Source organism: Camelus dromedarius, chromosome 33 (genome assembly GCF_036321535.1).
Source record: "Camelus dromedarius isolate mCamDro1 chromosome 33, mCamDro1.pat, whole genome shotgun sequence".
Lineage (NCBI taxonomy): Eukaryota > Metazoa > Chordata > Mammalia > Artiodactyla > Camelidae > Camelus > Camelus dromedarius.
The window spans coordinates 14743075-14768674 of NC_087468.1; the positions used below are offsets into that span (position 1 = coordinate 14743075).

General features: G+C 44.3%; 1 protein-coding gene and 1 non-coding gene across 3 annotated transcripts; both read right to left on the reverse strand.

The window, feature by feature from the left end:
* PTCD3 (pentatricopeptide repeat domain 3) lies at positions 1-25477 on the reverse strand. Of its 2 annotated transcripts, XM_010997847.3 has the most exons (25): positions 25343-25477; positions 23573-23625; positions 23447-23483; positions 19787-19832; positions 17964-18032; positions 17389-17493; positions 15746-15869; positions 15436-15486; positions 13794-13909; positions 12256-12311; positions 11057-11144; positions 10599-10659; positions 10271-10356; positions 9420-9564; positions 8681-8731; positions 6799-6888; positions 6479-6507; positions 5512-5618; positions 4563-4641; positions 4372-4462; positions 3460-3545; positions 2812-2960; positions 1291-1332; positions 733-891; positions 1-462 (listed from the first exon to the last, which is right to left on the reverse strand). In XM_010997847.3, exons 1-25 carry the CDS (start codon positions 25444-25446, stop codon positions 372-374), a joined length of 2115 nt encoding a protein of 704 aa, XP_010996149.3. In that variant the 5' UTR covers positions 25447-25477; the 3' UTR covers positions 1-371. The 2 variants fall into 2 exon arrangements, with proteins under 2 accessions (XP_010996149.3, XP_010996148.2); XM_010997846.3 differs by lacking the exon at positions 15436-15486.
* Positions 1731-1866, reverse strand: LOC116149576 (small nucleolar RNA SNORD94). The gene has a single exon (XR_004133196.1). It is a non-coding gene; the product is annotated as a small nucleolar RNA SNORD94 (small nucleolar RNA).
* Positions 25478-25600: the final 123 nt, after the last annotated feature.

The following is a 25600-nucleotide window of genomic DNA, read 5'->3' on the forward strand; positions in this document are numbered from 1 at the left end:
CCTTAGTCACAGCATTTATTTAGTCTTCGCTCTCCCAGCTCCGCAGCCTGAACTGCCACTGCTGTCTGATCAGCTCTAAGGCGCACAACTTTTCACAGCTAACCATCCCTGAAGTTAGGCTACCGCCGACCCCCCTACTGACGTGAGCGGACAAACGCCGCAGGTGCGCGGCGCTGAAGGAACGAGCAGCGACGGCCCTCACGGCGGGGGCCCAGGGGGTGACTCGCGCTTCAGGGGCGGTTTGGTTTAAAAAGCATTGAACCTAAGTCAGTCCGTGCTGGATGAGTGATACGCGTTCTGCTTTCCTGACAGGGTTAAACGTTAACATCCCAGCTCTGAAGTGTAACCTCGGCGGCTGGGCCAGGCCACTTCTATTTGCCTTCACTGCTGTCACTGTCGCTGTCACTGCTGCCATCACTGCCGCTGTCGCTGGTCAACGCAGTCTGGTCTCCCAAGACTTCCCTGTAAGAAAAGTAACGGAGGGTTACACTGCGGCTCGGGCAGGGACCCCGCAGCTGCCCTGGACCAACACAGGAAGAGGTTCCGGAAGGCACCTCTGTGAGCCTCCCTGACCTGCGTGACAGATGACAAACACCACAGCCGTGCACTCTGACTTTCTGCAAACCAGGAAGGAAAGTCGGGGCAGAAAGCTACAGGCGACTGGGCAGACTGACAAAGGGTCCGCCCCATTTTATGAGCCTCTTTCTGGGTGATGATACAGGACCCACTCACTTTTGTTCCTGGCTGGGTGTGAGCTCGGCCTTTACTCTCTGGGTGAGGTCTTCACAAATAGGTAAGCTGAAGGCGCCCGCCAGCTTCACGACCTCCATGGCCTGCTCAGGGCTGCGGGACGCTGTGGCACTGTCCATGAACTCATTCAGCAACTCATTCCTGCAAAGAAAGGCCAATGGCAACATTCCCCAACCAAACTCGTCAAATATCTTATGCGAGATTTAGTACTTTATAAACTTCACACAATCCTCAGCAGCAGCTCTGCAGACAGCCACGTGAAGTCTGACTTCTCTTTAAAGGGCCAAAGAGAGAATGATTGGCGGTTCAGTATGCCTTCACTGAGGATCCAACGGACCCCAGTGCTGTGGTCACCGCGCACAGACGGAAACACAGCACTTGCCTCAGGACGCCCTCGATGGGGGGGCCTGTCAGAGAAGTGCCCGACAGCCACGGCCGAGGTCTGTGAGACAACTCTGCCCCACCACCCCGCACCCATGAGGGTTAAACCCACGCAGAGAATCAAGGATGTGCCAGGCAGGCCTGTTCGCTTCAACTTACCTAGGGATCTTATTATGTTTCCTGAAAAGGCCCAGCATTTTCCTGTTTGGGATGAGACAGGAAGATTATGACTATTAACAGAACAGAAGGCACCTGAACAACCACAGCTGTGCTTCCGGGTGGAGACGGCGTGTCCTCCCCAAGCAGAGGGGAAGCTCCCAGTGACACCCGTCTGGGAGCTCCGCTGGCTCCCAGCCCCGTCTTTACATCAGAGTTGCCCCCGGTGCTTCAACTCCCACCTCCCAAACTCCAGGTATGGACAAGTTTCACGGGCAAATCTGATCTGTTGACAGAGTGGCTGAGAACCGCTGGGCTGTACTGTGCAGCGGAGAATCACTCAGTCCCCCGGGGAGGGAGTGTCCCACGTGGGCAGCGGGCAGCTATGCTCTCTTCTCTCACAACCCAGCATGAACGTGTGCCCTAACGGGATGTACGGGGAGCAGGCTCAGATTCAGGCACCGGTCTCATGTAGGTGCTCGCCCCGCTCCTGCCACACGCAGGACAGAGGAGAAACACATACACTCAGCTCCCATCATCAGCTGAGGTCCGTACCCCTGCGCCAATCATCACAGCCTGACTCGTGACAAGTGTGTGGCACCCTGCGAAGTGTCAGCAAATGCAAGCAGCAGGTGTTTCTGTCACCAGGTGTGCAGCAGGCTGTGTGTACGACTCACCACCAGGTAAGACCAGCTGAGGCAGCAAAGCCTTCACCAGCTCTTCCTGGAAAGAGCGAACAGCCACATTCTGGACTGACAATCAAATTAAGGTCCTTTCTTATGCCGAACAAGCAAGGCGCAACCACCCACCCCCGCCACACCCACTGACTCTTAGAACACACGTTTATACTCCAAACAAAATACAGCGGAACCACCCAGCTGTGACTACCCCTACAAAGTGTTCTTTCTTCTTTTGCTGACTTCTCTACTTCTGGAAAAACGAACACGCATAAGGTGTCCATTCACACACACTAAACATTAGTGTAGGAATGGAATGCGGAAGAAAACACAGAACAAGAACACAGCGGCACAAGCCAGAGCCGGGCTCGAGCCAAGGCCAGGATCAGGGAACACTGGCCAATGCCAGTTTCCGGACGTCCCGTACGCAGCCCACGTTTTAAGCTGGGAGGTAGGCGGGAGCATCCACAAATGAAGTACCTGAATAAACCAAATGCCCGAAACATTTTCAAACTGAAGATTCTTCAATCACTCTGTTCTACGTAAGTGATCAGAGAAGTGACTTGCCCAAGAATACAGAAAACAAAAACGGGAAGAGAATAAGCCCACTGAACCGCATCCTCTCTCACATACACTGTGAACACTGGTTCTTCTCCCAAAAGTCTGCTTTTTAGTTGCCATTTGGAAGTTCCCATAAAAAACTCATGAGGTAGAAAATTCATTTGTCTCCTTATAAACTACACATCATACGGCCAAACTAGAAAAACTCTACTGACCAGGGTCAATGTTCTCTGCGATCCAAACACAGAAGCCCCGAACTCACATACGTGGTATCTGCTGGACTCACCAGGCCTCCTGGGTTCTCCCGGCCCTTAGAAGCAGGACAGCGATACAGTTCAGGCAGTTGACTGGCCACTCGGGAGCGGTCTGTCTGGCATCCTGGATTTCGTAAGTCGATTTGATATCTGCAGCACAGTCAGCAAACGCCACCTGCAGCTGAGAGGTTCTAAGACTCAGCAGAATTGTCTAACTGGTTTTATAAGAATTTAAGTTCAGGAGACCCCACAGGACCGTTACAATTGGAGCAATGCGTTTTCCCATTGGAACACATCATATGTACAGCACATGCTAATACAATACTTTAAAAAGAAGTTTTAAGAGGCACCCTACCCGGGGGTAATAAACTTCATTAGCCACATTTTCCAAACCCAACTATGGGTTTTCTTTTTAGGTAGTTTTTTTTTCTTACAAGGCAAGCTGCTATTGATTGTCAGCACAGAGAGAAGCCATTTTCAATGCTGCTTGCTTTGGGCTAGAGGAATGACAGTGGTATTCGAATGGTTAGGTATGTTCAGATGTGTAAGTCAAATCTGGGCTTAGATGGCAGAATCTCCCACAGTGAAATTACCCTCAGCAGGCCCTCAGTGCTAGAAGATGCACTGGTTAGTACGCGTCTAACAATGACAACAAAACCTGAGTGTGAACACAGCCTTACCTCCGGTGGATGACGATCCCTTGCCATGAGCATCAGAATCTCTTCTTTCAGCTCATTTCGAAAAGTGTGACCATATTCTTTACTATCTTGAAAAAAAAAAAAAAAAAGAGCAGTGGTCACTGGCACGTGAAACAGACCCTCTGTGGCCGACCTCTGTCACTCGTATTGTTGGTGGGTGAAAGTAAGTTGCTGACGCTACATACTCCGGGATCCCAAAAAACTGGCAGCATGATTCGTGGTAGAAAAGGACAAAAAGGCAGTGAAAGCCAGTGCCAGTAACCTGCTCCCGGACAAGCGTTCACACAACACACGCAGCGCACTCAAGCATCCGTCAGCTCCACACGCGCGACACTGTCTCACAGCACGTGGGAACACGGCCATCAGAGCAGCCCTGTGACGGAGGAGGGCCAGGTTACCGTCTGTCTCATGGCAATTTGAGGCAGACAGAAACTGACTTTACGATCACAGTCATTTAGCGGACGAGAGACAGCATCCTCTGCAGCCAACTTCCACACGCGAGACACACACACAAACCCAGTCACAGCTGTTTTCTGGAAACCTGAGTGTCACTGGTGAGCAGCTGAGCCACAGCAATGCGACATGGCACAGAGGGACAGACGGCTCGGGCTGTGGGTGAGAGTTCAGGTCTGCCAAGCAACGAACACTGAAGGCACAGAACAAGTGCCGGAAACCCAGCCCTTTCTTGTCAGGAAGGAATTAATTTAGGTCATTTTCAGCACATTTTTATTCACGCAATCCAATACGCAACAAGGGGCCCTGAAGTAGACCTCAACTAACACATTCAATTTAGTCAAAATGGCAGTTTTCTTCCTTAACGATGTTAACATGCTTGTGAATTAAAATGCAGGACAGTAAGGTGAGGTGGGTCTGGACAGATAAGCTGAAACTGACCTTTCCAAATCTGAGGGATCACCTCCAGCCGGTTGGCCACGTCTAATGCTTGGAGAAGGTCTATCAGTGTTTGGGAATGGGGAAAGAAGACCTGACCAAGAGAAACACGAGTACGTTTTTCAAGTGTTAATCGGCCACGACACCCACAAGCACGTCCACGACGATAAATGGGGAGTAACGGGTCATCTTACTGAAGGGATCAGGTCTTTATACCACTTCATGGTGACATCAATTTGTTCCATTAGACAAAGCAAATTAAAAAACTTGGAACTGCAATGGAGAAAAAGTACAGTCAGTCTAAGAGCCCCGCCTAACGACAGGGGAGTAATTAAACCACAGTGCAGGCGTGATGCATGTTACACAAAATTCAGTCACGATTTATAAGCAACAAACAATTTCACGTTGTGCGGGCCAGCGCTTGACCCAGGAGGCGCTAACTGTGCTTTCTGGACTTCCCAGTTAATACCTTCTTATCCTCACTGGTCACTGATGCTGTCACCTCAATATACTCTCAGCTTGTATTTTAGAGAGTGAAATGTCACATTCATTTTAAAAGCATTCCGTGGGGAAGGGTACGGCTCCGTGGTAGAGCGCATGCCTAGCATGCGTGAGGTCCTGGGTTCAGCTCCCAGTACCTCCATTAAAAATTAAATAAACCCAATTACCTCCTCCCACCCCCTCCACCAAAAGCATTCAATGTGAAGCAAGGATCTGGACACAAAGAAGAGAATGATCATGCATCTATCAAAGGCTGCCTCCTCAAGTTCCTGTTTTTATCTGCCTAAAAGGAAACCCTTTTAAGGGGTCTCTTTGGGCTCTGGTATCTTGTCTTCAAAAGCAAAAGAGGCTGTGACGAAATCTTTAGGGACCCACCCTGTTAAGAATCAAAAAACGTAAAATAGAAAGGTGCACAGGGAAAAAAATAAGCACGTTTAAAGTGTTACAAACGGCAGACCCCAGACTCCTCAGTTGGGAAAATCAGTGTTACCACTGCATGAATCTCCAAGTGTTCAGTTAGCTTAAGTCACAGACATGCTGCCTAAAACCAGAGGCGAAACAGGAGGGCCACGTGCAGAGCTGACTCCTGGCTGCACACGGATGCTTCGTTAATGTAAAAGAATACATTTCCAACACACTTACTAATAGAAGTTACGCCGATGATCGGATCCAATGAATTTCCGGTTGTCTCCGGTGTTTAAAAGGTCATGTACTTGGTAAGCAAGCTCCAGATCTCTGAGAGATGAGCACTGAAAATTTACAAACAGTGAAGGAGCACACTGTGCCATCCTCATCGGCCAAACAGTGGCTCATCACATAAAGAAAAAAGCAGTTACCTACGCAAATATATATGCTGATTCAACACACTGGTTGACAGCAAATCAGTTACAATTGGGGGAAAAAAGTCAAATCACTAAATTCTGTGAAATCCAAAACAAATTTACCTCTATCTAGTAATTACATTCTGTATTTAGTAATTATATGAAAGCACGTGGTCACATGCATGAGACAGACTGCTCACGCCAGCATCACTATAGTGGCAAAACAAAAAAAAACAAACAAAACCCAAACCCATGACGTCAGTCCAAACCTCATCCACAGGAGATTTAAGACCTAAGACTTCACACCTATGAAATACTGCACTGCTGCCAACAAACGAAATACTACGGAACCGTGCCTGAGTGGGCATCTCTGAATACCCAGAGGGAAAACCTGGAAGGACACAGGCCAAAGTGCAGGGCAATTATCCGCTAGGAAGAGGACATGCTAATTCATTCTGAAGCTGCTTGAAAACTTCTTCCACGACTAGCATGACAAAATGAAAAACCGAAAATAAAAACCACCATCTTCAATTTAAAAAGTTACCAGTAGGCAAATATGAAATATTAAGAAACCTTATCTGAAAGAAGGTATGAAAAAAGACCAGCTATACCATAAACACAGGGCAGAAATGTGACTCTGCAGGCATTTTAGAGGAGTAACAAAATCAGCACTAACGTCACGAACAGAAGAGCGAGGAAGCAGCAGAATCAGGAAGCCCCCCGCCCCCTGATGGATTTAGGAAATGGGTAAAAGAGAAAAGGACAACTAAGCAAGAAATGGTACTCACCACCCTCATGGCCGACTGAAAGAACATATCTGAAAATCAGAGTTTACAAGGGCCTTGGTTACTATGGATAGAACACGTTTTCAAGTCAGTAACATTAAGAAAAATTCTGGCAACAAAACTGCCCACATGTAAAATAAACCTAAAGGAATAAAAACTCGAGGAGAAGCGGCATACAGCAGGCGCACAGACATTTCTGCTTTCTCAGAATAATCACCCAGAAGACGACTAAGCTAAATGCAACCCTGTCCTCATTATAAGGCTCTCCCTAGCCTGGCAGACAGGAAACCAGGCTGTCCCACCCAAGCAGTTTGTGTACGCACCGTCATCTGGGTCCTCTGGAGAAAATCTCTTCCCCGCTAGCTGGTCCATGATGTCATAGATTATGCGGGATGACCCTCTCGCAGGGCTTTCTGCAGCACAAGAAGGCAACGGGGCTTTATCATGAGGCCACTTCCTACACAACCACCAGGTGCACAGAACGAGTCCTACGGCCACACTTCTCCTGCCCCTGCAGCCTGGGGCCCGGAGCTGGCTGGGCACATCCTTGCTGGAGGCACAAGTGCAACCCTCCCTAAGATCCAGGACAGCTGCGGGCCTCTGTGCGCTCCCGGCAGACTCTGCCTCTCCTCAGTATTTCATAAGGCCGACTTTCACTGAAGTGCGAGGCAGACAGACACCCTCATCGAGCCTGCATACACGCTCAGAAAACAAACATGCTTTTGCTAAAAACTTTTGTGTTCCTTTTAAGTATAATCAAGATGAGAACTAAGAAAAACTGCAGAAGAAATGCAGGCAGTCCTTAAAAACCACACAGACTGAGTACTGACAGGCCAGAAAATGCACCCACGACATTTCCAGTCAAACATTTCGCATTGTTTATCCACGTTCCCTCCCTCACCTAACGTGTGCTGGCGACAAGTACTTTAATGACAGCACAGAGGTACTTGTGAAGTTCCTCAAGCATGTTTCCACTTGTCAGAAAACCTAATTATTCTATTGGTTAATCTATTTTATGTGTCTTCTTTTTCATTATTTTAGGCTTCCCCCTTTGGGTAGACTCCTAGAAATTCTTATTTCAGGCAGCCAATTTACGTGACTAAGACAAACCAACAGCCCTCCCTGCCGTGGTCATGGCTGCCCCTCAGGACGCACAAGCACCACTGACTTGCCACCACGGAACCAGACACCCGTGATGCTGCAAACAGATCAGGCTTTGGGCTCTGAAATACTAGTTTCAGCACGACACCCAGGTTGAAATTTTAGAAGATAAAATTACCATGGAAACTAGTTTACCTACTTCCAAGATAAAGTCAGTCAGCTGCCCCTACCCCTACCCACAAAGATAAAAAAACTTCCCTAGGGTGAGAGTATAGATTTTGTAAAACTAGCCCTCCAAAATAGATAATGAAGGTTTTCTGTTGTTTTCGTATTTAAAGCTTATCACAGGAGGACTAGAATTGTCATTTCTTAACCCAGGGGTCCTTTCTCGGTTTGGGGCAAATGGGTTAAGAACCAACAGACTGGGAGTGGCACCCGTGCCTCCCCAGCTCGGGACAAGACACTGTGCCTAATGCATCTGCTCACTACCCCTGATGGCATTACTCAGGTAAGGCATCCAGTCCCTCTCCACACAGCTGGTAAGTGGCAGAGGTGAAATTTCAACTCAGCTGTGCCTTGCTCCAAAGCCCATTCAACAGAGCACAGCTGACCTAAAACTAGGTGGTAAATGGAGCCTCAAAGTTCTCCCATGAGGCTTCAAAATAAGGTTAAGGTTACCGCGGAGCAGCACCCTCCAACAGCTGCCTGCAAAGATGAAAACATTCTGTATCTGCATCACGGAATACAGTAGCCAGTAGCCACAAGTGGCTACTGAGCACCGATGCGATGAAGGAATTTTAAATTCTATGTAATAGCCACGTGCGTCTAAGTGGCTACTGTACAGGGCAGCACAGCTCTGGAGAGCAACAGAAGTCCAAACCCAAGTTCCTTCTGACCTCAACTGTCCACCATCACTGTTAGTGCATGAATGACCTCCCTCCCCTCCAACTCAAGTTTTACATCACAAAGATTACTACCCTCCAGAAGAACTTTTTGCTCAGGTTTCAGACAATGTGATTTTTGTGAACCGTTTGGTCTTAATTCATATGCAGTGAGGTTAGTCTAATTTCTACATAAATGAACGTAACATAATGACGTACATACCATGTTGATAAAACAGCTGAATAACATAGTGATACGTGGCAAGCGAAGGCTCTTATATTACCAGGTAGAGAAAAACAAACAAAAAAAGACAAGAAAGAAAAAAAAAAATTAAGTCAAACACAGCTATACAAAATACAGCTACTGAGGCACACTGAACCAAACACATGCTAATGCTGGTACTGAGGTCAAAGATGCACTTCTGCCCCTCTGAACACATTTTCCAGCTCCCGTGATTAATGTAAAGGTGGAAAGGTGTCATATAGATTGAATTACTTTTACAAAGTCCAAACACCTATTATCAAAACATTACAGCTACTGTACAGTACTATGATCCTTCACTTAATACTAAGGCACATGGAAGTGAACTGATGCCCAAAACCACCTTCAATAAATTACTGAAAAACATACAAAGCACTAGCACATAACTAGGTTCAAGACCAGAACTATGCTAAAAAATGTCACGAGATTTAAAACTAGCCAACTCTAGCGAATAATTCTCCTCAGAATCAAGAGAGGCATAAAACAAGTACCTAAAATACTAAAAGAATGTAACTTGTTGTACACAACACAAAAATAAAGGCGCTCCCCCCATAACGAATGCGTGCAATTAAAGTGTGCCAGATGGTGGAAAGGAAATTTCCAACTTGTTACGCAAACAGCACAGGAGTTTACGGTCTGTCTTTTTGCTTGTCTGGCCCTGCCTCAGTCTTCAGTGAGGGACACTAGGACACACTCCCACCTATTCCGATGGCGTTCATTTCCCGTAAGGTCTGTAGGGCTGGCACCTTCCCAAATGCATAAAACCTTCGGAGACACTTCAGAATAGTATTAAAAGTCTGTAGATTGGGTTTCACATTCTGTGCAACCATTTGTTTCAGCAGGTCCTAGTTGAATCAAAAGCAGAAAGTATTTTTTATGCCCGGGTAGGTAATTAGCCCAATAAACTAATAAAACATACTAAAAAAAGAATTTGGCTGTCCGCCTACGTCTAAAGCAGGTTAATAAATACATCCCCGATTTACAAGTTCTCTAGTAATAGCAGGACCGGCAACTGCCCCTTAGCGATGCCCCCCCATCAGTCAGCCCACGTGACCAAGGCATCCGACTGTCTTCAGCTGCCTAGTGCATCTGAGACGGAAGCAAAAGAACAGGTGAATGGATTCTCTTCTCCTTTTCCACACGAGCAGCATGGTATAGTATGGCGTAGTGTGGTCTCTATTCCTGTTATTTCAACCGAGTGATTTCAGTTTTTTAAATCTTACCTCATAAATTTTTTCAATATATCTTATTTTAATGAAAAAACAATTATGAGAAATAAGTGAATAAAGCAACTCGGGTCTTCTCAGATTCTAGCTGTACGACTAGGTTAGATGCAGCTAGAGCTACTTAAACAGGGCAGCAGGAAGGGCATGGACAGGTACTGCCGGCTGAGTGCCCAGCACAGCGACTGCCAGGAAGATGCTCAGTGAATGCTGCCTTCATCCCATGTATTCCCAGCAAAGGATATTTTAGGCCTATCAGAGGACAGAATAATTACCTTGTAATATTCTAATATATTACTCCTTACTATTATTTACTGCCATTCCTTACCAATATATTATTCCATTTTTCTTCAAATTTCTCATTCGCCACCAATGCTGTTGCTTCAATCAATGAATTGAAGGTGTGTACATCAGCTACAAAAGAGAACTACTTTAACAAAATTTGGGGTTGAAGATTAAAGGCAAAGTGGTCAAGCACACGTGTCCACAAAACTAGAAAACTACTACTTTCTCTGGCTCTCTGCTCCTGCTTCAATCACCAATGCCACAGGAAAAGATTGAGAATGAGCCAATGACTGAGGCAAGATCCTAAGATTTCAGATGCTGGAGAGAAGGAAAGAAAAGGGATGACAGGGGAATTCTCTAAACACACTTACCACGCAGTCTGTTGTTCAATAACTCAGTGTACAAGTTCAATGCCTGCGTAGGAGCTCGGTGCTGGAAGAGGGAAAGGATGAAAATTAAGCACCATCAAATCTGTCTGTTTAATAAATATTTGCATATCTACCATTCTCAGCTTTGAGAACACTGCAGCAAACAGACATGGTCCTGGTTCTCAAGTGCATCCACTGTGTGGTGGTTCTCTAGCGGGGCAATTTTGCTTCCCAGGTGACATTCGATAATGCCGGGAGACATCTGTTAGTTGTCACAGCTAGCGGGTGGGAATGATGCGCCCCTGGCATGCAGTGGCAGAGGCCAGGGAGCTCCTAAACACCCTCCAAGGCCCTGGAGAGCCCACGACAGCAAGTCACCCGGCCCCACCGCGGACTGCTCTGAGGCTGAGAATCCCTGATTTAGGGGAAATTAAAAATAGGAATATAAAAATAAATGTTACCTTCACCATTCCTCGGATCATTGTGCAGTAGGAATGTGCATTTTTCTCTGGCATTAGAGCAAAGATTCTCTCAGCATTGTTGTTTGCTCTAGACACAAGCGAGCAAATGTGAACCAATGGAGACAGAAAACACCAGGGAGAGCCACCACAATTTATGCCCCCGGTGCTGTGCTAAGCACTTCATGCATAAAATTCCAAGTGATTCTTGCCACCCAGAGGAGAGGGAGATACGGTTATCGCCATTTTGAAAATGGGAAAAGTTGAGGCTCAAAAGCCTTAGGTTGTCCAAGGCTTTACAGGCAAGTGGCAGAACTTGGACTGACAAGGTAAGTTTCATGAAAAAGGAATATACACTCAAGGTATTAAACAAAGAGCAAACTGCACAGCAGGGTACATAGTGAAGTCTCCCCACGCTCCTTCAATCAGACATAGCTCCCCAGAGGCGACCAGACAAGCGGTATCTCCTGAATCCTCTGAACTCTTCCAGCACGTGCCCGCGTCCGGTCCCAGCACGCCTACTCTTTCAATCAATCAACATACTAAGTCATACGAACCATGACGCGCCGTGACTCTCCCTGTTGCCAGTGTGTCTCAGAGTCACACAGAACCAGGACTGGGCCCTTCAACCCAAGCTCTTAACCACTGTGCGGCATTATTAGCATCCACTGAAGAAATTTAATTTTATCACTTCAGAAAAGATTTCCGATATTAACGGTAGCTTTCAACCCTGGACATCCCTGTGAAACACCTTTCCTCTATTCAGACACTTCTACTCAGTTAAACTCTGAAATGGCAGGCGGTACTCACATTTGTTCAGAAGTGCGGAACACAGTTTGCTGGCCAGTGGTCTTAATTTAATAGTGTACATAACATAATCAAAAACCTGACCCTTTCAGAATCAGAGGTGTTATTTCAAGGTCGGACTACCGATGAAACCACCAAAAGCAGCGCACCGTGAAGGTTACACAGAGTTTAATGGAAAAGAGAGAAATCAGGCGCCAATCTGGAGCTGCTGGCTGGAGGTAAAGATCTCATGAAAAGATCATATGAAAAGCAACTGTGACGTTTACATTATATACTGAAAACAAACTACATTTTAGATTACAGGATCACATCTTCAGGGGGTGATGAAGAACGTTCCGAGCACTGTAGGAAACCACAGTTCAAGGTTTTCAAGGTTCTAATTACGTGTAACGTACCTCCAACTACTGGTCTTCCTCTTAGATTTCTCACTGTTTCCCACGGTGGCCTCTTCCTGAAATGAACCATCAACAGAAATAAGACAAAATATGACAATGGGATGTATTCTCCTAGTTAAGACTACTCAAAACCAGTAAGGAAAAGGCAATCTCAGAAGAGCAAAAGAAACACAGATCCAGAAGAAGGCAAATTTATTAAGAAATACTCATTTCTAAAGTGTAAATCAGATCGTTCATAGATGAAAAGTAAATCCAGGCTTTACGACGACTGACAGCCTGGAGACAGAGGAGACCAGTGCCCTGTGCGGCCCAGCCCAGAGAGGGAAGCTGGAAATCCAAACAACTCAACCCGTTGCCTCAGAGGCTACATCCGTGCTGATTCATTATTAGGGTGAAAGCAGAAGGCAACATAGCTGGGTACGGAGTACACTTAATGGCTAGGACTGACTCAACAAAAGCTACGATTTTCTAAAAAAGTAAGACTAAGTCTTGTCCTTTATCTATAAACCCAGCTGTGGGGTGAGGCTGACACAGAGCGGGGCAGGTCTGGCTGGTGCTGCCCAGGTCAGCGCTGGCTGTGTAGCTGGGGCCGGAGGGGCAGGGGCCAGTCAGGTGGGGAATGAAGGAGAAGACCCTGTGGAAGGCAGGGTGGGACCGCAACCCACTGCCCGTGCACGTTTTAAGACGGGCTTATACCCTGTACAGAAATAATCTGTATCGAGTGGAGAAAACTTACAAAAGACATAAACTGAAAGAAAAACACCCGTAATTCCATCACCCAGAGGGAAACACTTCATCTCTAATATGACTTTTCCCCACGCATATTAAAGGTTTTTTTTTAATAAAAATGGAAGACATGTGGTCGTCTAGCCTCGTTTCCCACCTTCCATCCCCAGATAGACCTACACCAGCACTCTCAACCGCCACCCAACACCACCACCAGAATTTAATCACACACTACTGGGCATCTAGTTTGCTCTCAACACTTTGCAGCTTTAAGTATAAATATCATATTATGAAAATGCCACATATATGTCCCTGTTCACCAGATTCAAAGGTTTCTTTGCGATCTATTTCTAGAAACGAAATCCTTGAACTGAGAGGGAAGATGTGAATCGTATCAACGGGCCGGCCCTGAGCACGACACTGCTCTTTGCCCCCAGGAGAGCGTGCTTAGTCCTCTCTGCCCTGTATGTGTGAGTTTCTGAGGAGGTTGGGGCCAGGGGCTTGTTCCCCTGTGCCTTACATATCACACTGTCACTAGAAGGAACCACAAAGGCGTTACCCAAACATTTCTGGTCAAAGCTTTGCCTGCACATGATAGGCAAGATCAAAATATTTTAATGGAGGGAACCAGGGTTAAAAAAATTGTTTAAGTACTTCTCCTCTCCACATCACTTTTCATGAAGGCCACACACTGTACCACACATCTCAGAACAAACCTCTTCTACTGTCACCCACGGCACAAGAACCCGCCTCACTCTGAGAAGGTATTACCACCAAAAGAAACTTTAAAAACCACTGCCAAAAGCCATTACCAACTCTTCGGATTGTTCCTGTTGTTGAAAATTATAATTAGCTGGGGGCTCTTGGTTACCATAGTAGCATAATAAATCCAACAGACGGTTAGTTGTTTCCAGAGATACAGTGGTTCCTGTAGGTAAGAGAAAAAGGGGAAGAAACCTTGAAACATCCAAGAACTAAAACCCAAGAGATTAAAATTCTTCACTTGTTCCAAGAACTGTGGCCTTCTTGGCCTCACATTCAGTGTCACCCATCACTTTCTCAGTGGACGAGTGTGCACTTCCCGTCAGCTTAAACACCTGGAGTGATGCAGACAGGGACACAGCCCCTATGAACAGTGCTGTGTGACAGGAAAGATACAATACAAGACCAAGTCTGACCCTGTGCTCATTTATTTCATGCACTCATATTCCTAAGACACTACCTCATGGCTCTAACTATCATCTCCTAACGGAACGCTCTGCAAATGACTGCCACTTAGTCCCTGAAGCCCAGCTCCATTTTCACAACTGCAAGCAGAACCACTCCACTTGGATCCAGGCCCTCACTGACCCACTTGCCCAGAAATACTAGCGTAAATGTCTCATTACAGTAGCCTTTTAAAAATTGTTGCTCATAACATTATGCTTCCATCTTGACACTTAACAAGAGGGAGAAAAGGGAACAGAAAGAAACATGAAATATAATTCAGTGTTTTAAAAGAAAAGTAACTACAATCTTCTAAACAAAATATATTGACAATAAAAATGCCCGTGAGGAAACTTAAAAGCCCAGGAAAGAGCAGAGCAGAGTGGAGAGAACACAGACAGTGGAGCGGAACCTGACTCCTACGTGGCTCTGAAAAACAGCTTTTAGTCCATTTCCTTTATAAAATGACGACAAGCACGCCAGCTCGTAAGGTGCTGTAGAACTGAATGCCTAGCGAAGCGTGTGACACTTGTGAGGGGCTTGGTAATAAAGGTTTCTGCCTCCTCTCCTGGTATGTTGTCTCATTCCGTTGCTCTGAGTTATGGGTCTGACATACTGTCTTTAGAAATGTTCACTGGATATCTGTACGCATGTGCCTAGTGTGTAAAACAGAGGAAGACAAGTCTCAGTGCTAAGATGTTTATCACATTCAACCAGCAGAGGGAAAAGGCTCCCTAAATGACACCTGCATCAGCAATTCATCTGCACACCCAACGCCTTAACAGGCTATACACCATGATTCTCAAAGAAAACAGTTTTCTGCAAATGTTTCTTGCTGTGTTCAAGACTGTACTGAGTGATTCGGTCCAGTTTCTATCTCTTGCATGTCTGGTTGCTTTTTATCGTAAGTCACTGAACAGCACTCTGGATCCCATAAACAGTGCTGCTGCCTATGTCCATGCTGCTACAGGTGTATTCTCATGGGAGCTTATAAGCCATGCGACCTGGATCTGTACTCCAGGAGGCTCATCCAGATCTGATTCAGAGCTGCAGGATGTGAGAGACAGAAGCTCTGAGGAACTAAGTGGCTCTCTCAAGGCCATGGTGCTGGTGAGTGCCGGAACTTACCCTAGCCTCTAATCCCCCAGCCCAGTGCTCTTTCCTTTATGAGTATTTCTATCTTGTTTGCTTTATACCTTCCAAACATACTTAAGGAGTATACGAAATGTGAACACAGTATATACACACCTGAGGTTAAGAAACAGAAGCTAGGGAAGAACAGCTGTGTGACTTCTCTACCTGTGACACAAAGCAAGAGGACAGCACGCTGACAAAGCTGGAACTCAACCTCACCCACAATTTTAAAGGAGATGCTAATGGAGAACCTGAAACATTACTTAATAAACTATTGAAAATACAAACACAGCCACTGGGCAGTCAGTACAGGAGCACTTACAACATTTACTCACTACTGCCTGGCCCACGACAACCACGCACGTGACTGCGGCCCACGTCCAAGCCCACATTCCCAGGGGAGGCTTTAAACGAACTTAGTCACCTGCTTGCAAGAGCTGATCAAACATGTCCACAGAAGCTTTGACCTTTTTGAGCTTAATTCGTTCCTGCAGAGCAGCCTCACTTATAGCTTCAATCTGAGGTTCAAAGTACTCAGGCATTAAGCACTACGAAAACAAGACGGCTAAAATTAGTACAAACAGGACAAGGGGAAAAGGTAACCAAGTAGGACAAAATTTTCATCACCAACACACCAAAATAACACTTCATTGCTCCAGCTCAGGTTTCATGCACCAGACACCATTTATCATTTTAACATGAATGTCTTTGTAAGGACCATAACTTAAATCAAAAAAGCCTCTCCAGTCTCCAGAACAAGATTATTTAGCCAACTCCTAGCTTGGGGAGGAAAACTTTAAAGCACCCAAACATAAATATTTAACCCACATCTGAAGAATCCTATTTCCAACTAAATTTCCCAACTTAAAGCTGAATTTACTATTTTCCCCTTCCTAAAACTACCCTTCCTCCTCTCCTCCCAACCTTGGATAAAAGTGTCAGAGCACACCCGGTTTCCAAAGGCAGAAATCTTTCATCCTTGACAGTTCTTTGAACACTCAGTATTGCCAAGGTATGTCTCTTTTACCTCACTCACTAATTTACTCAAATACTGACTGAATGCCTACTACTTCCCGCCAGGCACTAAGCTAGACACTGGGGATAAGAGACAAACGTCATTCTCTACCCTCAACATGCTCACCATCTAACAGAGAGAACAAACAAGAAAATAATTATGATGCAGAGTGAAGGATAAATGACACAAGAGAGCTCAGAGGTCTGAGGGTGCTGCCGGCCACGGAGGCAGGGGATCCGTGGAAGGCTTCAAGCAAAAGGGAGCTAAAGAAAGAGTCACTCCACGGCTGCCACTGTCTTAGTTCAAGACTTCAGTATTTTTACGGACACAATCCAACTTCCTAACTTGTCCCTAAGAGTTGCTGCTTGAGAAGCATAAGGGGTGTGTCTGGGTCTGCGTGTGTGTTTTGCAAAGCAGGGAGATGTGAGGGAGCGGTCTTAGATATAATGAGCCTGGAGTTACTATTCTCACTAATGAACTCAGGAGGGCAGAGCGCATGCTTCGCTCCCCAGTGTGTGAGACACACTGAGCACAACGCATAACGCCCAGCAGGCACTGCACCCTCGCTCCTCATGACTACAGAACAGAGGTAGCTGGAGACACAATCTAGAGTTCAGAGCAGAGACATCTAGGACAGGTAGGCAAGAATGCCAAGGGGAGTCTAAGGGTCGTTGAAGCAGGAAGATTTTAGACAGAAAAGAAGAGAAGGTGACCAAACATGGAACCCTAAGAAACACATCAAGGGGTAAGGAGTAGACAGAAAAGCCTCCGAGGGAAACTAAAAGGGAGCAGTCACAGAGGTAAAGATCCTGGAGGCTGGTGACATGGAAGCCAAATGGGGAAAATAAAATGAGGAGCAAATACGCACAGGCATTAAAAAAAGAAAAAGAAAAAGAAAAAAGGTTAGTATGGTAAGCAAAGGTAACTATACACATTGAAACACTTTTCATCCAAATATTGCAGGGATTCAAACAGCTACTCAAATACTAGCCATAAATGTTTAATTTACATTCACATAGTGCTACTTGAAAACTGCAGAAATCTCTCCTTACCGGTATATGAGGTTCAGCTATATCCTTCTGAAAATACTTGGGGTATGAATTAATAACAAACTTCGCAGCGTTCTCCCCGGACTTCTTTGCCAATAAAAATGAATTCTATATAAAGGAAAAGATTGAGAAATATATTGGTATTTTATGTAATTTAGACTCAAGATCAAAATTACACACTCAACAAGAATTATTCTCCCATCTAAAAAAAAGAATGCAGTAAGACACAGAACCCCAACTGGAAGTGAAATTACAGTTACAAAGCCACCTCTGCTACTGAGCGTGACACGATTTCAGGTCACATCTCATACTCAGCTTGAGGTTTATAATGCATTTCAACTCAACGGATTGCTTGAGTGTGAAAAAGCCCTAAGTATTAAAAATGCAAATCAAATACCCTCTCCACAGTTAATCCTCTAAAACTTTTTGATAAAAGTAGTTAAGGATTTAGAAAATCCACCAATTTATCTACCAGCACCTATACTCTTTCCAGTTAAGTTACACGCGTACTCTTGTGCCCCAAATAGCAAGATAAAACACAGTACTAGAAAACAGAAAAGTGACATGAAAATACTCACAGATTCCATGGAGGATGCCGGCATAAGGTAAGGATCATCTTGAAATGCATACGGGGCAGCTGTGGTATCCTGTGGGGGAGACACAGAAGTCTTCTTGTGTGAGGTTCAGCGGGAGAGGGGTTTGGTTTTAGATGTGTTAAGATCTTTATCACGCATTCAGGTGGAAAGGTTCCCCATATCCGCATTGCTGTCTTTTCTAAAATTTGCCTGATTATGTCACACCACTGCTTTGAATCCTTCCATGGACTTAAATAAAAATCCGAAGTCCCTAGTGCAGCATCCATGCTTTCCTCCCGTCTCACTTCTCCACCCCGCAAATTCTCGCTCTCCCGACATGAACTACCCAGTCATCCCACACCCTGCGCCTGCGCTCACGGTGCCGCCTCTGCTAGGCATGCTCTCTCCTACCGCCGTATCCTCGCTCCTCAGCTTCCAAGCATCGAGCCGGTATCAGCTCTCCTGGAAGTCCTTCCCCAGCCTGGGGTATGTACCCCCTCCTCAGGGCTCTGCAGTCTCCCTCTCCGGGAACTATGAAAGGACTGTGTCTTAACTCTACAACCAGCACAGTGCCTGGTAAGCACTGTGACGGTAGAATATGTGGTTACCAAATGAATGAATGAATGACTATCCCTCGGATTTTAAGGGCCCAAATTCAGACAAGTCAGACAACTGTACACATAATTCCACAACTTTTTTTTTTTTTTTTTTGACATGAGGGGACCCTGGACTATTCTCAGTGGAAAACTGAGAATAATCTCAGAGACCCATTTCTCTAGTCTCTCATTTCAGGTGCCTGTTCAAGGATAAGTGAGCTGAAGACCTCAGTCTTGCTCGTGTGGAACGCAGCACTTGAAAACCCTTCCTCAGAAGCTGCCTGGGCACACCAGTGCACGTTTCACCAACAGCCCGTAGCCTTAACATCGACAACAGAAGAATAGTTCTGAAAATCTGTGCTAAAGGCCTCAAGAAGGTTCAATATCCACATGGATACTGTGGCCAAAAAAAAAGAGGACTTTATTTTAGACACTGCTGAAATTTAAAGTACAACAATCAATCAGAGAGTTCCATTTCTGAGACATGTATCAGGGCTTCAGTTTATCCACCAGACTACAAACTCTATTCTTGAATTGTCAGGAGAGCAAATTATTCACAAACGTATCACTGAGATAGTTGTACCAACAGCAAAACGGCACCCGCCGAGCATGCCCTCTGAGCTAGGCACTGCCCTAAACCCTTCCACACGTGCCAACTTAATTTTCAACAAAACCTCAAGGTTTGGAGCTATAATTAAATCCCCATTTTATAGGTAAGGGAACAGAACCATCAAGAGAAAAAGCCACTTTGTGATAAAGATCACAAAGCTAGCTGTCAGCTATGGAACAAAACATCTGGCTCCAGGATCCAGATCTCAATCACTGCATAAATTCCAGTGTGGTGGGTGCACTATTTTCAAAACTGGTCTATTGATCACTTGCATTATAGTAACACACCCAAACTAAACCCCCAGGAACGTGCATCTCAGCAAGCTCTCCAGCGATTAAGGCTGAAGGTTACTGGCACAGCATAAAAACAATGAGCCTGGAGACAAAAGACATGAACTAAGTCAAGCCTTTAACACCCTAACTAGCCCGGGGCCAGTCGCTTTATATGCTTCAGTTTTCTTCTCACTTTTTTTAACTGAAATGCTTCGGTTTCCTTATTTATCACATGAAGGGACTGGACTTGATGACGTTCTAGATTCACGCTCGTGAATAATGAAGAGGTATGAACACTAAATGTATCATTAGGTGAGTCAGACACAAAAACCTAAAATCCCTACTTACCCGGTGGACTGTGGACGCTAGCGCCTGGAGAACGGCCACTTTGTCCCTGAGAAGAGAATCACAAGTTAACCCTCGTCAGGGCTGTTCACACCCACAAAGCGAACAAGTGATTCTCCCCCCAGAATGGCCTGGCCAGTGACACAGTTCGGGTCTCATGTAAAGCCAGTTCTTATCTCTCGACATCACGGGAATAGTAACAAGTTAGAAAATGAGAAAACTGTTTAGTTCTTTTGCCTAGAGGTGGTTAGTACACGTTCCCACCACGCTCTGCCCACCTCTCTGGCCTGGTCCCTATCACCATCACCCAGGGCTGGCCACTTCCGCCCTCATCTCATAAAACCATCTGTCCTCAATCCTACTTCCTCCCTCCATCTTCCTATGCATTCTTACTGCAGCTTTCTGCAATCCTCTCACCTTTACTATCTAAATTGGGTGGCTGTCGATTTAGCTATGTATGGGAACAAATCACAAATTGCCCTCTGGACTTTTGAACCAGAACCTCCAAGTTCTATGGAGAACGCTCACGTGCCTTCTTACTGAATTCCTAGAGTCCCAGATGATCCCGGTATGGAACTGCTCAATTAGATAACCTTTGTAAGAACTTAAGGCCAGCCACCCACTGGGCCTACAAGTAGAGACCTTCACTGAACTACTGGAAAAGGAGGCTTCACTGGATAATTAACAAACAAAATAATTTGGTTTCAAATTTATTTTCACTTCTGTGTTAGATGTAATGCGTTTCATTTCCAAAAGAGGAATCAGAGTAAATTTAATAAACCATAAATATTGTTCTAAATAAAATTTAACATAACATTCTTAAGTCATCTGAAAAAAACAGAAGAACATACAGGAAATTTTTTATTATGTCAAGACTAAATAATTCCCTGATGTGGATTTTCCAAAATCGTACTTATGTAATTTCAGCAAGAGAAAGACATTCTCCCATCTCTTGGTATCCCCTAACTCTCACCTTAGCATATTTAAGCCTTATCAAGTGAGCTTATCTTCACAACATACTGAACAAATGCCAGTGAAAAAAAATGATGACGTTCCAATTACTCATTAGTTCTTTCTAAAGGTTTATGATTAAAAGCAACTCAACCAATACATTATATTTAACAAAAAAAGAAAGAACATCAGAGGTTATGACCCTCCCCCACTCCACTGTGAGCTGTTTGGTTTACATCTCTGGAACTTTTAAAGGTTACTTACACACACATACTACCCCATAAAAAACTATACTACCATCCTATATATACCCTTCTGTAAGTTTGATTGTATTACCCATGTCACTACATGTAAATCTAATAAATTCATTTATATGTTACATCGTATGGTAACTGTTTATTATTATCCCCTCACTTACCCATGGCATTTGGGCTGTTTCCACTTGCTACTATTCCCAAATTGTAAAGAACATTCTCATCTACGTCTCTTTGGGCATGTACCCAAGTGATCCCCTAGAATGGCTAACCAGTAAGGTATGCACATTTTAAAATTATGATTTCGCCAAATTTCCCTCCAAACTGTTGCTCGAATTGACTGTCCTATTGACAAATGTATCTGAGTGCCTGTTTCTTCGTATCCTCTTTTTGGAGTTTTAACACCCATTTCTTTTATGAGCCCAGTTAACTGCCTTTAACCTGCCACATTCGTGTATGAGCACTCATGGTGACTCTCTACAGTTTGCTGAAGTCCTCTACGGCACCTGTGATCTGTGAAATCACAGCCTTAAAAGATGCTTCTCTAAAATCTGGCAACAGAAACTCGTAGTCTTAATGGATTCTTCCAGGTCTAAAAGCACGAATTCCTGAGCCTGGACCATTTTTTCTGCAAGGGGACAGATAACAACCATTCCAGGCATTGTGGACCACAGAGGCCCTGTGGCAACTCCTCAGCCCTGCCAGCACAGCACAGAGGCAGCTGCAGATGCTACGTCAACACAGGAGCGAGACTGTGTGCCAAACAATGTAACTGACACTGAAATAGGAATTTCATGTAATTTTCATATGTCCTGAAATAGTCTTATTTTGACTTTTTTCAACTATAAAAAACTGTAAAAACCATTCTTGGCTCATTGGCTATAAATAAACCTCAATTTGCTGGCCAGTGCTCTAAATCAACTAACTTTTTTCTCCTATTCTAATAGCATTTCTCACAGGCCTAACTGCATGGTCTCCTCCTACCAACAGACATAGTGTCATCATGTCCGCTCTGCTATTTCCTGCATCTGTGGGTCTCCTACTTCAGGGTTCATATGAGTTACCTGCAGGAATATGCATTTTAAACAAAATTCCCAGGGAATTCTGATGCCAATAAAATAATCTGACCCATTTTAAGGTGCAGCTAAACTTCTGTATTTTCAGTAAAATCCACTTTGATTAGTGCAACACAACCACTCTTGATTATATTGTCTTGTGTAGCCTTTAGTCCTGTGTACAAAATTACGGACACACGTAGTACGAGTTTAAGATATGAAACATAAAATATGCACGTGATTCAACTAGACTGTAGGCCGTCTGAACACACCCTCATACACCCCCTCTTTCGTATTCCCTGTAAGACTTTCCTCAGAGATGGAGGCACCCTGGGTGGGTGAAGCTCACAGACCTCAAATGCCATTCAGGAAATGCTCCGCTCATGCAGCATATTCCTGCTTTATCTTGGCTCTGACTTTCAGGCCAGGGAAGACAAAGCTGAACCTGAACATATCCATGTAACAAAATACTACGCAGTCATTAAAAATTAAAAGCAGAGCGTGGAGCAGTACAGCTAACAAATCAACTCTGCTAAACTAAATATGTGTGTATAATTTATATAAAAAGGTTATTTCTCAGACATTTAAAAATAACAGCTACTGTCAATTGAGATCTGATTATGTGACAGGCACTGTTCAAGTGCTCATTTAATCCTCTGAGGCAGGTACTATACTATCCACGTTTCACTATGACGCAGATTAAGTAATTTGCCTCTGAGCAGTGTGATTGCTGGTGATTTTGTTTTCTTTTTGCATGTTCATTTTATCTCAACACCCTTTTGGCAATAACCATTAATTACTTTTGTAATTTAAGAAAGCCTTTTTTTTTTTTTTTTAAATTAATGAACCTGAGTCTTCAGGTCATACTGAAAAAGGACCCGGTTTTTTGAAGGACTTTTAAATGCATTCAATAATGTCATTACTATATGAACTTTTGTGAAGAAGTTTTAGTTCTTAACTATTCCACAAATGCTGAATAAATAAGGCAGGTTAAGGATCCAACTAGCAAAGTAAAAAAGCTAAATTTTGTAGTCCACACCATTCACTTTATCTCATTAAAGACCATCAAGATAATACTTTAGTCTGCTCTCTCAATAATGTAAGAATGTGTTTAAAAAAAAAGGAATTATTCTAATAATGATGCTCATGATTAACTATTTCTATATAAACATTAACCCAACCTAGTTTGGAAAGTCTCTAACCCCTTAAGTAAATCTCACTCCCCACTCATTCACCATTCTCCACCTTCCTCTTCTATGATCTTTACACCCCAGAGCCCCTAAGCATTTTCCCCTTCAACGGCCCCCTCAAGAGTGCTCCCGCATTGCTCTTCATGTCACTGGCTCCTTACCTAACAATGTTCACTCAACCACTTGCTGAATGAACAGCAACCGAATACTCACCAAGTTTTCTTTTTTGGAATAACCACCTCTTCAGTCCCTTAATGTGAAAAATAAAACAGTGAAATCAGTTTCCCAACACTACTACAACAACAAAAAAAATGGAGTAACTTCAGTATTTTTATATACCTGTTACATCAGCTCCTTCAACCTTTGGCAGGACTGCACTTTCAGAATAAAATCTGCCAAAAAAAAAAAAAAAAAAGTCCTATGTGAAAGTCCTAGTTTCCACTTCACTTCCATCTATGTGTGTTTGAACCAAAATTTTCCAATTATTATGGATCAAACTGAATAATTAATTTCAATGTATCCTAAGAAGACATGGCCTCAACAGCAACTTCAAAGCCATTATAGAATAGATACAAGATACAGACATAATATGGCTAAAAATTTTTTAAATCAGGCAATCTCATTAAAAAAAATCAGGAGAAAAAGGAAAAATTTAGTAGCAGGTGGACATTTGAGCAGCTGATCTGAAATATAAGGGACTTTCAACTCTGGGAACCTAAAACACTGAGGTTACAAGGGACAATTTAATGGGCTCCTGATTTTACATGGATAATGCCTTGATGATAATAAAAGACTATCCTACTTAAAGCAATTATGACAAGTTATGAAACTAAGATCACGGTCTCTCATTCCACGTCCTCCAACAATCAGGAATATACCAAATATATACATCCTGATTTAAACTTGGAACTACTGATATTATTTTTTAACCCAAAATATACAATCACTGACCCACGACTGAGTTTTTAAGTGTTCTGATCACACTAAAAAATACAGTCAACATACTACACAGGTAATGGACAGTATCTTGTGTATTTCCTTCCTAAATGGCACTGATATCATCAGAAAATTGTCAAGAAGTGATCACACAGAAAATTACTTCCTCTACTGGTATCTGGTCTCAGGCATCATTTTAAAACAATACTTGTTCTAGGGATCTATTCTTTCAAATCATGCTGCTTCTCATGATGTGCATGTGTAGGACACGCACACCTCTCGTCTTGTGGGTGAATGCCGAGAGATGCTGCTGCTAAGGCGAAGGAAACGGGTAGAAAAACATCAACACTGGGCACTACTGGAAAAAGGGCTGGGATGGAACAGCAGGTTTCTGCAGTACCAGGTGGAGCGTATTCTGTTTTGTGAAGAGTTGAGGGAAGGTATTGCATGTTAAAGGTATCTAAATTACACATCTCACTCACAATTTTTCGCATGGCTATTTACTAGCTCCAGCCTACACATAAGGAAACTTGTTTACTATCACTTCCCAAAAGAAATGGCAAACATCAAATCTAAAATTAGGTTTTAACCTTTCACAACAAACTGCTGCCACGCATACTTCCAAAATGCCACCATTTGTACTGGGGGGGGGGGGGGACGGGACCACACAAATGATATATGTAAAAAACTTTAACAAGCACAGCAATCCTATTCAGACTGTGCTCAGTTTTTTTAGACTTTCCTGCTTTTATGAACACCTGGATAATTTCTTTGGCTAAACATCCCTACAACATCTATAATACACAAACTGACTTTATTTTGGGAAAACCTCATTTTCCCCGTTCCTTCCGGTTTGTGAAAATGGATAAGGGCAGATACAATTTTTTATTTCTTTAAAAACTTGTGGGGTTGCTAACAGCCACACTCACAAGAATGCAGGCTCCACAACATCGGAATCCTAATCTTGCCGAGAGTCAAAACCCCGGAGAAGGGCAGCCATGGAATAAACACTCCACTAACAAGCGCGCTCGGAGCCCTTACTCAAGGACGCGAGTGCGCGCACGTGCATTCCGCTCCATCGTAGCTAGTTCCCTAGCTCTTGGGGGAAAAGGGGATGCATGGTACTAAATTGACCCCGAAATCTTTCTTATGGATTCCCCAACCTTCTCTTACCTGCTACTGAGGGCGCCTCCACAGAGACCTGCCTGCCGACCCATTAGCGGTAGGCAAAGCCCGCAGCGGAGCCTCAGCCAGCAAGCCGACGCTACGGAAGCCATCTTTGGCGTCTTCGCAGAGCATGCTGGGAAGGCACGCCCACGACCTAAAGGAGGGGGGGGAGTGGGCGGGGAAAAAGGCGAAAGCAGTCCTAAAATAGGTTACAACCTCATGGTTTGAAAAACTTTGCTTCAGAAGTTAAAGGCTCAATACCTC